The 13343-nt window shown below is 29.6% G+C and overlaps 4 protein-coding genes across 9 annotated transcripts; 3 read left to right on the top strand and 1 right to left on the bottom strand.

Annotated features, from left to right (window-relative positions):
* The first annotated feature begins 341 nt into the window (after positions 1 to 341).
* Eif2balpha (eukaryotic translation initiation factor 2B subunit alpha) lies at positions 342 to 3038 on the top strand. Its single transcript, XM_072900578.1, has 9 exons — positions 342 to 526; positions 665 to 766; positions 959 to 1098; positions 1298 to 1414; positions 1494 to 1606; positions 1715 to 1859; positions 1924 to 2049; positions 2152 to 2326; positions 2515 to 3038. The coding sequence occupies exons 1-8, from the start codon at positions 514 to 516 to the stop codon at positions 2299 to 2301; spliced, it is 906 nt and encodes a 301-aa protein (XP_072756679.1). The 5' UTR covers positions 342 to 513; the 3' UTR covers positions 2302 to 2326; positions 2515 to 3038.
* Positions 3039 to 4077: 1039 nt separating this feature from the next.
* On the bottom strand, positions 4078 to 9446 carry Fer (tyrosine-protein kinase Fer). 2 transcript variants are annotated; one of them, XM_072900571.1, is made up of 15 exons: positions 8804 to 9446; positions 8547 to 8717; positions 8327 to 8423; positions 8042 to 8237; positions 7626 to 7763; positions 7343 to 7552; positions 6991 to 7174; positions 6506 to 6679; positions 5727 to 5945; positions 5375 to 5551; positions 5072 to 5285; positions 4803 to 4955; positions 4593 to 4715; positions 4400 to 4522; positions 4078 to 4280 (listed from the first exon to the last, which is right to left on the bottom strand). In XM_072900571.1, the coding sequence occupies exons 1-15, from the start codon at positions 9014 to 9016 to the stop codon at positions 4138 to 4140; spliced, it is 2535 nt and encodes an 844-aa protein (XP_072756672.1). In that variant the 5' UTR covers positions 9017 to 9446; the 3' UTR covers positions 4078 to 4137. The 2 variants fall into 2 exon arrangements, with proteins under 2 accessions (XP_072756672.1, XP_072756673.1); XM_072900572.1 differs by lacking the exon at positions 6506 to 6679 and having other exon boundaries at positions 8804 to 9443.
* Positions 9447 to 9688: 242 nt separating this feature from the next.
* Positions 9689 to 10590, top strand: Nd-mlrq (NADH dehydrogenase (ubiquinone) MLRQ subunit). The gene is made up of 3 exons (XM_072900580.1): positions 9689 to 10002; positions 10080 to 10226; positions 10327 to 10590. The coding sequence occupies exons 1-3, from the start codon at positions 9955 to 9957 to the stop codon at positions 10381 to 10383; spliced, it is 252 nt and encodes an 83-aa protein (XP_072756681.1). The 5' UTR covers positions 9689 to 9954; the 3' UTR covers positions 10384 to 10590.
* A 315-nt stretch (positions 10591 to 10905) lies between these two features.
* Ppcs (phosphopantothenoylcysteine synthetase) lies at positions 10906 to 13157 on the top strand. Of its 5 annotated transcripts, none has more exons than XM_072900574.1 (8): positions 10906 to 11037; positions 11147 to 11198; positions 11479 to 11637; positions 11704 to 11834; positions 11917 to 12017; positions 12111 to 12325; positions 12443 to 12625; positions 12724 to 13157. In XM_072900574.1, exons 3-8 carry the CDS (start codon positions 11512 to 11514, stop codon positions 12904 to 12906), a joined length of 939 nt encoding a protein of 312 aa, XP_072756675.1. In that variant the 5' UTR covers positions 10906 to 11037; positions 11147 to 11198; positions 11479 to 11511; the 3' UTR covers positions 12907 to 13157. The 5 variants fall into 5 exon arrangements, with proteins under 5 accessions (XP_072756675.1, XP_072756677.1, XP_072756674.1 ...); XM_072900576.1 differs by having other exon boundaries at positions 10940 to 11037; positions 11147 to 11171; XM_072900573.1 differs by having other exon boundaries at positions 10953 to 11198.
* Positions 13158 to 13343: the final 186 nt, after the last annotated feature.

Genomic DNA, 13343 nt, shown 5'->3' with positions numbered 1-13343 from the left:
ATGAGTAACAAAGACAGAACGACACTGTTAGCGCTAATAGTATCTCCCCGAACGCGCCCATACTATGTTTTTTTCTCCATTATTATGGAAGATTCATACGTCCAAAGATCAATATGTATATAAAAATGTACTTTATGTAACGAATTTCATATCGTTCGATTGACAAATCAAAGAGAAGAAATCTGTCGCCTTCGTTCTGATTGGTCAAATATCTCGAAACTTTCACAGCGCCAAATATGCATCTCAATAATGATAGATGAGTCTATGGTCTATGACTGATACTACATTTTATGCGCATGCGCGAAAGAAGAAATGTTATATATAGAAGTCTGTAAACATTTTCTTACGCAAATTGAGTTAGGTTAAGTGCAATCAATATAATCCTACAAATGTATAATTTTTTTAGTATGATTAATGTGTTGTAAAATTTAAAATAAATATTAGACACATCACCTATATGTTTGTTAAATTAATTTTTGAAACGATTGTATGAAAACAACCTAAATCATAATAATGGAGAAGGAAGGTATGTGCTAGAATCAGTCGAATATAAATATGTGCTAGTTAGCAATATGAATCGTAGATAATAAATGTATATATCGTAATAATATGTTAAATATTATAAAGAATTTCTCGATAATGTAACTTTTTAATATTTTTACAGAAATTTGTCGATTTTTTAATGGAATTATTAGAAATGAGAAGGATACATCTGCTGGTATGGCTACTATTCGTACCTTATTAGAAGTATTGGAACATTCAAAGTGTAAATATCTATAATATATATATTTTATATTTTAAAATAGATATATATTTATTTATGTAGATTTATTGTAAGATATAGATATATATATATATCTAAAAAAATTTATAAAAGTAAATTCTTAATTACAATAAAGTGTAAAAAATTGTTATGTTTTTAATTAGTATAGATTAATCTTTTTTATTGTTATTACAGCTGAAACAGTTCAAGAGCTCCGGATTTGCTTACAAGATGCAATTGATGCTATGCGCTCCACAGAAACTCCAGTTACTGCAATTGCATCAGGAAGTGAACTGTTTCTGCGTTTTATCACATTAGCAACATTAGATACTCCTGTGAGAATATTAATATTTAAATTTTTAGTGTTTTCTTTTTCTCTCTCTCTTTCTCTCTCTCTCTCTCTTTCTCTTCATACCTTTAATATAAATAAAATTATTATATTAACAATAAATTATAGAATACGTTTATCTTTTTTTATTTATTTTTATTATTAAAACTTATCTACTTTATTGATGTCAGTATGCTTTTAATCAGTCATTTGCAGAGTGCAAAAAAATTATGCTGGACAGAGGCAAAGTATTCTCTGAAAAATTAGTTGCAGCACGAGGAAAAGTAGCTAAAGTAGCAGCATATTTTATTACTGACGGTTCGGTAAGAATAAAAATTAAATAAAAATTAATAAGAACATAAAATATTTTCAATTACTTTCTATTGCCTTATATTTTATCAGACAATACTTACACACTCAAAATCAAGAGTAGTGCTGCAAGCAATGAAGGAGGCTGCCGCAAATAATAAAATATTTGAAGTATATGTCACATCATCTTCTCCCGATAATATTGGGTATGTGTAAATCTCTTTTATGTAATAAGATAAATGTTTTTTTTACGTCAACTATGATAAGCTTTAATTTGTGTTTTATCTTTCTTGTTTTTTTTAATTTTCAAACAGAGAGGAGATGTGTCAAAGTTTAACAAAGTTAGGAATATCATGTACAGTGATACTGGATTCTGCAGTAGGATATGTAATGGAACAAGTGGATATGGTAATGGTTGGAGCAGAGGGTGTGGCAGAAAGTGGTGGTGTAATTAATAAGGTATGTAATGACTCAAAATGACAATGTGTACAATTATTTAAAAAATATTTCTCACTTTTTATAGATAGGTACATATACAATGGCAATATGTGCAAAAGAAGTGAAGAAACCATTTTATGTACTAACAGAAAGCTTTAAATTTGCGAGAATTTATCCTTTGAACCAAGTAGATTTACCTGATGAATTTAAGGTAAATTATTGTGTATTTATATTGTGATTTAATTTCTATTGAAAAGAATGCAAGAGTTTTGACGAATGTTTGTCTAAAAAAATATGTAATATTATATTGTAGTATACATCCAGTACTCTAAGTAATAATTTGAAGAAGGAACATCCCTTAGTGGATTACACTCCACCTCACTACATCAGTCTATTATTCACTGACTTGGGAATTTTAACACCTTCGGCCGTTAGCGACGAACTTATTAAACTATACTTATAATTTCAAAAGTTTTTTCTCACAAGTGGTGAGTTCTAAATTTTGCAACTTTTGTAATACGATATAAGAATTATTATGTATATATGATCTGTTAAAAGAGATTTTCTCATCTTTCTTAAAAGATGTAAAGATTAAGTTGATTAGAATTATAGAAATGTACTTTCATTAAAGATCACTTTGTATATAGTCTTTATTAATTTATTATTTTTATTACAGCAACATTGAGTATTTGTATGGAAACAAGATATATGTCTTTCATTAAATTGCACACATTGTGATAACAAGTAATAAACTGTGTTTATATACGTGAATTATATTGAATTATATTAGTTGTAACATTAGACTGGATCTCTTCATTCTATAAAATTTTATAGCTATTTGTAAAGATTGTATTTATATTACAATGCGTGCAATGTATAACATTGTCATTTAAACAAAAATGGAAGAAGTAGAGCATCTAAATTACAAAAATATTAACTTATTAACATTGGAAGAGCATTGTCATAGCATTTAAATTTATAACACAAATGATATACATACACGCATTTACATTTGCAGCTCAATCGTATATTGCACAGCAATAATGAAATATAAAATTACTCCTTGAAAGAGAGTTCTTATAATTAAAATACTATATTGTAAATTGCTTAATTCTAATTTTTCTCTATATATTCAACTGTTAACGTAAGACTAAAGTATTCTTTGAAGACTTAAAATTAGTAATAAATGGTTTTTTCACATTTTTGCATATTTTTTTCAATGAGATTTCGTACTACACATTTTTATACATATATATATATATATATATGTTCCAATTCGAGTCTCCAGGATATGGCCTCGCACTAATGTCCGTGTTTCTTATATATATAAGAAAACAGTTTAGAGTTGAAACTGATATTGCATATTCAACTTCTTGATAACGTCGATACGTTTGTTGAATGGAACTTAATTACATGAATATTATGATTTTATACATAACTAAACGAATAACATTGGTGAGGATACATTACATGTGCAACATAATTATATATTGCTACTTAAAAATATGATAAAATATAATAAAATTTTCATATTATTGGCAATTACAAGAAATATGTATAGAATCACGAAAACTATATATACTTTATATATATATAATTCATTATGTTTTCTCGCTATTTTCTCGATTTTCATGATAAATTTACAATAAATACACAAATGTGATGTGTATTCTAATATGCATTTGTGTAAAATTTAATATACATGTCAAAGAGCAAACACTACAAAATCATTAAAGAGAACCTATAGATGATAATAGAACTAAATAAATAAAGTCTATTAATGTTTTACGTTTTACGTCATAATCATGAATACATAACAATAAAAATACATACATAATATTCAAATATAACATAGAAAAGTGACAATAGTATCACTTGGTGTAAGGTGAGCTGAATTATGACGTGTGGACGGAAAAATATATAATAATTTATAAAACCTATTAATTAAATATATATTGCGAAAAAAACAATCATTCACATCAACGTGATTTCGCAATGACTTATTATGATGGCAATTTAATAATACATTTTTTTATACTATAGTATATCGATATCATAGATATATCATAGTATGATATATCTATGATATCCATGTATATACATACGTATGCATATATATACTTACAAAATAAAATACAGTTTGGTCGTGAGCATTTCATACTTTTAAAGCCTGTAGCTTCTAGATGTCAACTTGAATTTCATATAATTCGTAAATTATACAAAATAAGTATCAGAAAACTATAGCACCAATTTATACTTTTATGTGGTGTATATTCATACAATACTTTTAATATAATACTTATAGATATGCTTGAGATAACGTCTCAACCACGGTGAATATTTGATCAAAATGCGGTCGTTTCTCTGGTTCGTATTCCCAACATCGCAGCATCAATCGATAGATCTCTTCAGGTGTTCCATCCGGAGGTGGCATTCGGTATCCTAATCATTCCACATAAATTACCAAAATAATCAAATTATGGATATAAAAAAGATAGTAACATATATTGATATTGATATGTAATTAATTATTTATCAATTTCTGTTATTCCTTCTCTCACCTGCATCTATCTTTTCGCGTGCTTGCGAGTTGGACAAACCACTGTACGGATTGCCGCCTTTGGAAAATATTTCCCATATTAAAATCCCATAACTCCACACATCGCAAAGTGACGTATATTTACCTGAACAGTAGTCAAGTGTTAGAGCAACAATAAAATGTGTGATATTATCAAGATATTAAGGAAACCTTACCGAAATTCAAGGCCTCTGGTGCGGTCCACTTAATGGGAATTTGTTTCATACCATCGGAGACTATGTATTCTTCCTCCTCCCTCGACATTCCAAAATCAGAGATTTTAACTATACACTCGTATCCTAAGGAAATATCGCATTTTATATTATATTTATCGCCGACCATGTTCAATGGAATTCCTGAATGATTGAAATATAGTTTTTATTTACCTACGAGGCAATTGCGAGCGGCTAAATCTCTATGAATGCAATACTTAGATTCCAAGTAACTCATACCAGCTGCAGCATCCTTACACATACGCAATTGCTCTCGCTGTGTTATTGTACTAGCATTCTTTCGTAAATGTGTAAGTAACGAACCACCTACAGTAGCATTATCAATATTAGTAGCATATACGAGATTTATTGCAAATTTTTAATACAATAGCGCAATGTTTATGTTAACATAGTAATGCAATATAATAATATTGTCAGTTTACCAGGCACCAGTTCCATCACGATCATAATCGGCTGCTTTTGAACGCAGATACCAATCAATTTGACTATGTTCGGATGATCATATTGCTTCAATATTCTCCCCTCTTGCAAAAATTTGCGTTTCTGTTCGTCCGGTAACGTTATTTTGCACGTTTTCACGGCCACTTCGGTCTTACAAGTCTTCAGTTGTGCCTTGTAAACATCTCCGAAATTTCCCTATAAATCACGTTGCATTATATATCGCAATGTATAATTGGCCTTATACCTCGCTGTGTAAAATATAGCTATTGTATCAGCCTACTCACTCGACCTATTTTCTCCAAAAGGATGACATCATCGTTATTAAGCTCCCATCGTTCGCGCAAAATTGGCGTTTTAAGAATAGCACCGGATCGACTAGTCACTGGCAAAGCGGATCGCCACTGATGCAAGATTAGTTCTTGAATAGATGGAAATGTAGGCCCTTCAAATCTATAGTGACCCTACAATTAATTACTTTTATATAATCTCTTTTTTTCAAGAGAGTAATTTTTAATAATAAATAATTCTGATTTTTATATATGCTAAAAAAATACAAAATTAAGTTTATTATAATATTTAAATATTATATGTTAGACTTGTATGTTGACTCATATATTTATTTATGTTTACTCTCACCTCTGTAGTTTGTACGATAAAATGCTTGTGCCCATCCCAACAAACGGATAAAACTATCTGACATTCATCGTTTCTTGTTGTTTCGCGTACTAAAAAGTCTCCTTCCTTGACAAGTAGCCTCACGACTTCTTCTCTCGGTAACACTCCGTGAAACCATTCCTCCTCCATAAGATCGCCATTTCCGTTACTTTTTTGGTTATTAGTTAAATGCGACGGTACCTGTAGAGTTTAAGTTTAATTGTCAAAATAAATAATAAGTTAATAATAAAATATAAGCAGTGTAATTGTTTGCAATTTTAATTACTGCATATATATTTTTATAAGTGTGCACACAAACATTAATGTAAAAACATTTATTTGCATGCATAAAATTCTCATGCTTTATTGATAAAAAAACAATAATTTAACTTTCATATTTAGCATATGAATAATAGTATTCATATTATACATGTATATTCATACACTTTCTAACTGTAATAAATCGTGTAGATAATTTTGAAAATGTAAAAATGATCATATGGGCTTTAAATTAATCTTTGTAAGAAAAAAAAAATATCAAATGGAAAATTTTAATACTATTTAAGTCTGCATAAAAAAGTATATCATTATACAAAAATTTACTGTAGAATCGAAACTAAGAGATGTATTATGTTGTTATGGGCTATATTCTACATAATGACACAAAAGATATCAAACGTCTTATCGCTTTGTGCGACTCGACACAGGAAACGTACACGCGAGCACTCAGATATCACACAAAAATAAAGTGTAACACATACAACAGGGGGGATATTATTGTCTGCTTTGACTGTAGGCCCTTCGCTATTTGCTCTAATTAGTCCGTTTTTCGAATCATTAATTGCCGGTAAAGATTTGAAAGGTGATTTTAATATTGTCATAAATCGTTGATTTCTCCTTAACGTGAACAGACCGCTCTCTATGACTCTCTTTCTCTGTAAAGTATCAAATCTAACTAACTTATAATTTTAGCATTGTAGCAACTTGTTAGCAACTTGTATTCAAAAAAACTTGTATTGAAAAAGACAAATTAAATCTAATATAATGTTCCTTTTTGCATTAATTGTTATAGATTACAAAATATTTTTCGACTTTCGGATGCCGACATCTGATTATGACAAAAATATTCTTAGGATGTTGATATTAAGATTACAGAAACATGATATACTTTTTACATATTATATTTGTTATAATTAACAGAATTTGTTTTTTTTATTAATGAAGAAAATAATTATGCTTTACTCACTTTATTAATTGTAGGTGAATCAGTGAAAGAACCTTCCATAGAGAGGTCACAACCTGGAGGTAATTCTTCACAGCCTAATTCATTAAGTGCACCCCTAATAACTTCCACCTGTCTTTGTAATTTTTTCTCCTGACAACGTAACTTTAGCTCTTCTCTTTCGCGAGAATAGTCCAAGGTTAAATTCCTGGATAGAATATGTAAAAAAAGAACACGTTTAAACATTTTTAATTAAAATTATAATTAGAAAACAAGAAATTTAATAATAATAATAAATTGACGACAATATAAAGTAATAAAAAATTTTAATATATTATAATGTTAATATATTATAAAAATTATATGATTTATATACCTAGAATCGCTGTTATTTTCTTGTAAGAATTGTGAACTCTGTCGATTTTGTTGTGTAGATTTAAGAGAAGTTTCGAGCTCTGTAAGACGACTTCTTAACCAATCTATAGTTAAATTGTCTACAGTTAACTTATTTGGCAATAATTTTCCTGAAGTATCATCCACAAGATTTTCATCAAACATGAATCTGATTGGAGATGCTGGCCTAGTTCTACATTAGAATATTTTAATAAAGATATATGTATGTTTTAGGTATAAAAATAATTATAAAGTCAGATATATACTTATGTTTTCCAATAAAATCTCTATACTCTTCGATAGGCTTAATACTGTCGACTATCTTTTGCACTCGTACATGGATTTCCAGAAATTTCTCTGTTGTAAAATCCGAGTATTTTACAATATCCTGAAGTACTCCTTTCCTAAAAAATTGCAAGAATTTATGTGTATATATATATATATATATATATATATATATATTTTTTTTTTGTTTAAACATTATATATAAGAATAATATAATCATTAATTTTTATAATAAAATCTTTACCTTCTCCACTTCTAATTGTATGCAAATAGAAAATTCAAGAAAAAATATTAAAATCTTGTTTATAAATAATAGTAGAAATAATAGAGTACTTTGTTAATGTCCCCCAGTTCAGGTATACTTTTTTTTTTTTTTTTTAAATAAAATGTAACTCACCATGAAGTTATAAATTCTTGGTGAATAGCTTGTTGCCGATGAAGCAAACTTGGCAAATAACAGGTTCTTAAATCATGTTCACATTCTGTCACAGCACCTAGTAATAATACGTATTCATTGTGTGTTAGATGAAGTTTCCTACATGCCTTTTGATATTTTTCTCTTACTTCATCTAACTTGCGACCGCCTCGACCAGCTAAAAAAAATTATATTACTGTACATTTCTTTATTACACAAAAGTAACTCGTTGGAATAGTTTAGAATAATCTTGAATATAAAACTTACACTTGACATAATATTCTTCAAATCGTGACCTCATTAATTTATAACTTTCCAGATTCTTCTGATATTCTAGTTTCTTTCTAGTTACATCATCCGTCAACTTGAAAATGATATGTAACATAATATACATTAAATATTACGTAATATAAAAAAATAAACATAAAAAAACATCAGAATTTATCCAAATTTCTTTTATTTTACTGTTATAAAATCTTTTATTTACCTGTTGAAACTGATTAGTCAACCAAGTCTGCTCCTCTTGATAAAGCTTTCTAGCTTTTCTCCTTTCTGAGTACAACGTATTTAACTGATCCACAACATTTTCAACAGAGTCTGCCTGTTGTTTAATCAATTTAGTTGTCTGATCGATAGAGTCCATAATGTCTTTCCAGCTCTATATAACATGATGATATTTCTTTAAATATCAAATACTCAGCGACTGACACCAGTCAAATTACAAGCACACAAATGAACAATTACCTGCACTATGAGACTGCCAACAAGGTCTTCGCTGCGATCAATCTTTTTTCCTTGAACGATAAGCGAGGAAACGGTAGAAGCATATTCTCGATCAGACTTGACCTTCATCGTCAGGCATCTTCGCATCGTCTCCAGAAGTTTAATCTCGGCGTCCTGGCGAGCCAGAAGCGCCTCGTGGGACGCCTGGCCTTGTAGGCTCGTGGAAAAGCCCATCTTCGCAGACGTTGCAAGCAAACGTATAAACAAATTATTAGGAACAGTCGCGGTGCGTTTAACGACGACGCATTCTTGGCTTCGTTAGAAAAAACGGGATATTCCGAATCTGATCAGCGGATATTTTGACATTTAAACCTCCGGGCTCGGCGCTCCCAGGACCGGGATCGTTACATGACCGCCAGTAACGAAGTGCTACCGTTACACGGCCGCGTCCTCTCGCGCAGCTCTGAGATCAACATTTATATTTATACCAGTCTCCCGAAATCGTACGGAAAAATTCACCTTTACCAGAGCAGTAAAATACCGCCATTGGGTACGTCGCACGATGATGTCGATCAAGGAAGTTCGCCGCGTTGTGGACAGAAGGGTAGATTCCGCTGTCACTTTATCAAACCCACAGCGAGTAGTTCGCAACGCGCGACACGTCACATCGAGCCAATTGCGTGTCATATGTCATTTAGGGCGCGTTCGGGGAGACACTATTAGCGCTAACAGCGTCAATCTTCTTTGTTACTCATTAAAAGTTGAACAAAGATAGAACGACGCTGTTAGCGCTAATAGTGTCTCCTCGAACGCGCCCTTATAATTTGCACACACCGGATGTCATATGTCATGTCCCGTACACGGCATTTATGTGCGAGGAAATGAGAAAAAAATTTCCCATTATATGTATAATAAAATTATATTTCAACGCTAGTCGAATAAAAATTTCATATTTCAATGCGTTTTGAATTACATATGTCACACTTGACGCCGCCGACTGCGGCGATTTTCGATGATTTTGGACGCCTTTCACCGCACAAACGTCAAATAGATATCAGCCCTACTCTCTGCACTCCATCCATGTTGCATATGTAAGAAACAGAGAACAGAGTGCGGAAAGGGGTTCGTCTGTTTCGTTCGAAGGCACGGATTTTCCGTTCAATACCGTAACAATGAAAATGCAGGGAGCTTCTATGGGTAGCTTGAAAAAGCATCCAGCTGTGAGATTTGCACATGATTAGCAGACGCGCGATTTATCGCACATTCAATATATTTTTCTCTCTATTTCTCATTTCAGCTGATCCCACTATACTTCTGTATAGGATTAGGAGGACTTGGAGCTTTCTATTACACGTTACGTTTGGCACTTCGCAATCCTGACGTCTCCTGGACGAATAAGAAGGAGGCTGAGCCATGGAATTACTATAAAGATAAACAATACAAGGTAACGTGATAATTGTAGCTTTCGATTATCAATTTTGGATTTTAAATTACTTCAAATAAAACTCCTATATATACTTATGTTTATCTTCATTTTTTTACAGTTTTACGCTCCAAAAACGGATTACAAAAACCTTAAAAGTCCAGCACCTGAATATTGAGCTGCGACATGTAAATTAGTATTTGTTGTAGGAATAAATTGTTATAAAATACTACCTCTAAGTATCTTATCTCTAAGCTATGTTCTTGTGACAGTGCGATAAGAATGCAGCAATCTTAAGTTATTTCTCTAAAAGAAGAATCCATTTTATTATTAAATGTATATTATGTAATGTAATTTAAATATAGAGGTTTAATATTTAATAAAAGAGTAAGCTTTGCATATCTCGGATACTGGTATCGATGAAAAAATGAATAAGTTTTATTTTGTATATATATTTTGAAAAATTAATTTTCTGACCAACAAAATATTCAAGTAGAGTATTATCTTACAAGTCATTTATAATAGTATATTTTATTAAGATATGTGAACAAAATAAATATATATAAAATTATATATTTATATGTATATATTTTATATATATGCTTTTTGTTTTTTCTTTCTCTACTAATTATATTGAAAGCAAATCTAACAATATATTGTTTAATTTTATGTCTTATATTTCATTTCAGTTTATAATTTTTTTTTTGAAGAATGATAATTATGACAGATCCATTATTCCACTAATCATTTATTCATGTTTCTATACAATAAGATTCTAGAAAGAAAAGAGATGTGAAGTTGAAATATCAGAGTTCACACTTATGTTATATAAGTATATATAAAGATTCTCATTTATTTAAAGATTCTTATGCAACCGACATTATCAAAACGACGATTAATTGACGATCAAAGTTAAATAATAAAGGCTGATCTTTTTACAGGAAACTTGGACGCGCTGGGGCTGGGGTTAGTTTCTAACCTTTTTCCTTGTGTGTATGTGTGTCTTTTATTGTACTTATTAATTCGACATTATTAATTTGCATTTATCTGTGAATCAAAATTGTTGTATCTTTACATAAAATTATAATTTTCAAAGATACAATATTATTGATAAATAATAACATCGAAACGATAAGATAAAAAAAAAAGGAAGAGAGCTTCCATTACGTAATATATATTATATAAGTATAAATAAGTATAAATATCGAATACACACATTTATATATATATATTTTTTTTTTTTAATAATTTTTCTATTATCTTTTTTATACAGCAATTCTATTAAATCGTCGTATAAATATTTACAATGGTCTCTGCGTGGGAAGATTTTTATGCATCGCATCCACCTCCTGAGGATTTGGAACAGAATGAAAATATTCTGAAGGAATTTATAAAAAATTTAGACGAGGGCAATAAAGTGGTACTAGTGACGGTGAGACTGTAAAATTTAATATTACTCAGTTAGCAATGAATTTTTTCTAACTTTTGAGTGTTACAGAGCGGAGGTACAACTGTACCCTTAGAACATAACACAGTAAGATTTGTGGATAATTTTAGTGCAGGCACAAGAGGATCTGTTTCAGCAGAATACTTTTTGGAGCACGGATATGCAGTTATTTTTATGTATAGGTAATAAATTTTATATATACTTTACATAGTATAAATTAACATAAAAACAATATTATAAAAATATTTGTTTATATATTCATAGAGTCAAATCATTAGAACCATTCTCAAGACATTTCACTGGACAAAAGTTTTTAGACTTGCTTCAAATATCGGATAATAATGAAGAAACTCCTGTTATCACAAGTAAGCTATGTATAATATATATATATATAAATTAATTATAAGTAATCATATATATATATAATTAATGTAATATAATTAATGAACATATTGCAGTTTCACCAGAATATACACAAAAGGTAGCAATAGTACTGCGAAAATATAAAGAGGCATTTGATAAAAAAAAATTGCTACAACTTACTTTTACAACTCTTCCTGAATATCTCTGGCTGCTTCGATCTGCTTGTCAAGCATTGGCACCTCTGGAAAGCAGAGCTATTTTATATTTAGCAGCAGCAGTCTCCGATTTTTATGTTCCCTCTAATGAAATGGTAGATAGACATACAAAATATAGAACATATAAATAAATTTATTTTATATTTTTTAAAAATATATATTCTACTATTTCATTAAAATAGATATTTCATAATAGCGAATTCTGTTTTCAGTCAGTCCATAAAATTCACTCAAGTGGACCGCCAACTATATCTCTTCAATTAGTACCAAAGATATTAGCTCCATTAGTCAGTTTATGGGTACCAAAAGCATTTGTAGTCTCCTTTAAATTAGAAACTGATGAAAGTTTATTAATTTCCAAAGCAAGAACTGCTCTCAACAATTATCACCATAATGTAAGTAATTATTATAAAATATATATATATACACATATTATTAACAGTTTTATCCACGAATGCTCCAAAATATATTTAAATCTTGAGATTTTTTTCAGGTTGTGATAGCAAACATACTGCAAACTAGAAAGCAACAAGTGATAATTGTAAGCAGAGAAACTGATTATATTTTGTCTCTTACAAACGAGCAATTAAATAATGGTGACGAGATTGAACAATTAATTGTAAGTGACATTGTTGAAAAACATACAAAGTTTATATGGTCTAAAGAAGTTAATTGATTAAATAGCTTTAGATTATGCATGCATTTCAAAGATATTATAATTAGATAAATTTGGTAATAATGGGATACTCAGGTTTAGCAAGTACCAATATATATATGTATGTGAATGCGTGCATACATGCATATGCATGTGTATTTAGATACAGACTTCAGTTACAAATATGGATATTTTATACAAATATTTTACATTCACATTTTTGTACAGTTTATGACAAGCATGAGTAAAGGTTTAGAATATAATGATATTGATTAAATTGAGATATTAAAATAGATTATCTATTAAAATAACTATTTACCATTTTATTAATGTATAAATTATGAATATTATTACTATAGAATTATTTTACATTGTGTGTGATGTATATATATATATATATATATATATATATATATATATATATATATAAAATACACACAAAAGTTATAATACAAAAA

This window comes from Anoplolepis gracilipes, chromosome 10 (assembly GCF_047496725.1).
Source record: "Anoplolepis gracilipes chromosome 10, ASM4749672v1, whole genome shotgun sequence".
NCBI classification, from domain to species: domain Eukaryota; kingdom Metazoa; phylum Arthropoda; class Insecta; order Hymenoptera; family Formicidae; genus Anoplolepis; species Anoplolepis gracilipes.
The sequence above is the reverse complement of the archived record's forward strand: the minus strand, read 5'-3'. Positions and strand labels throughout refer to the sequence as shown.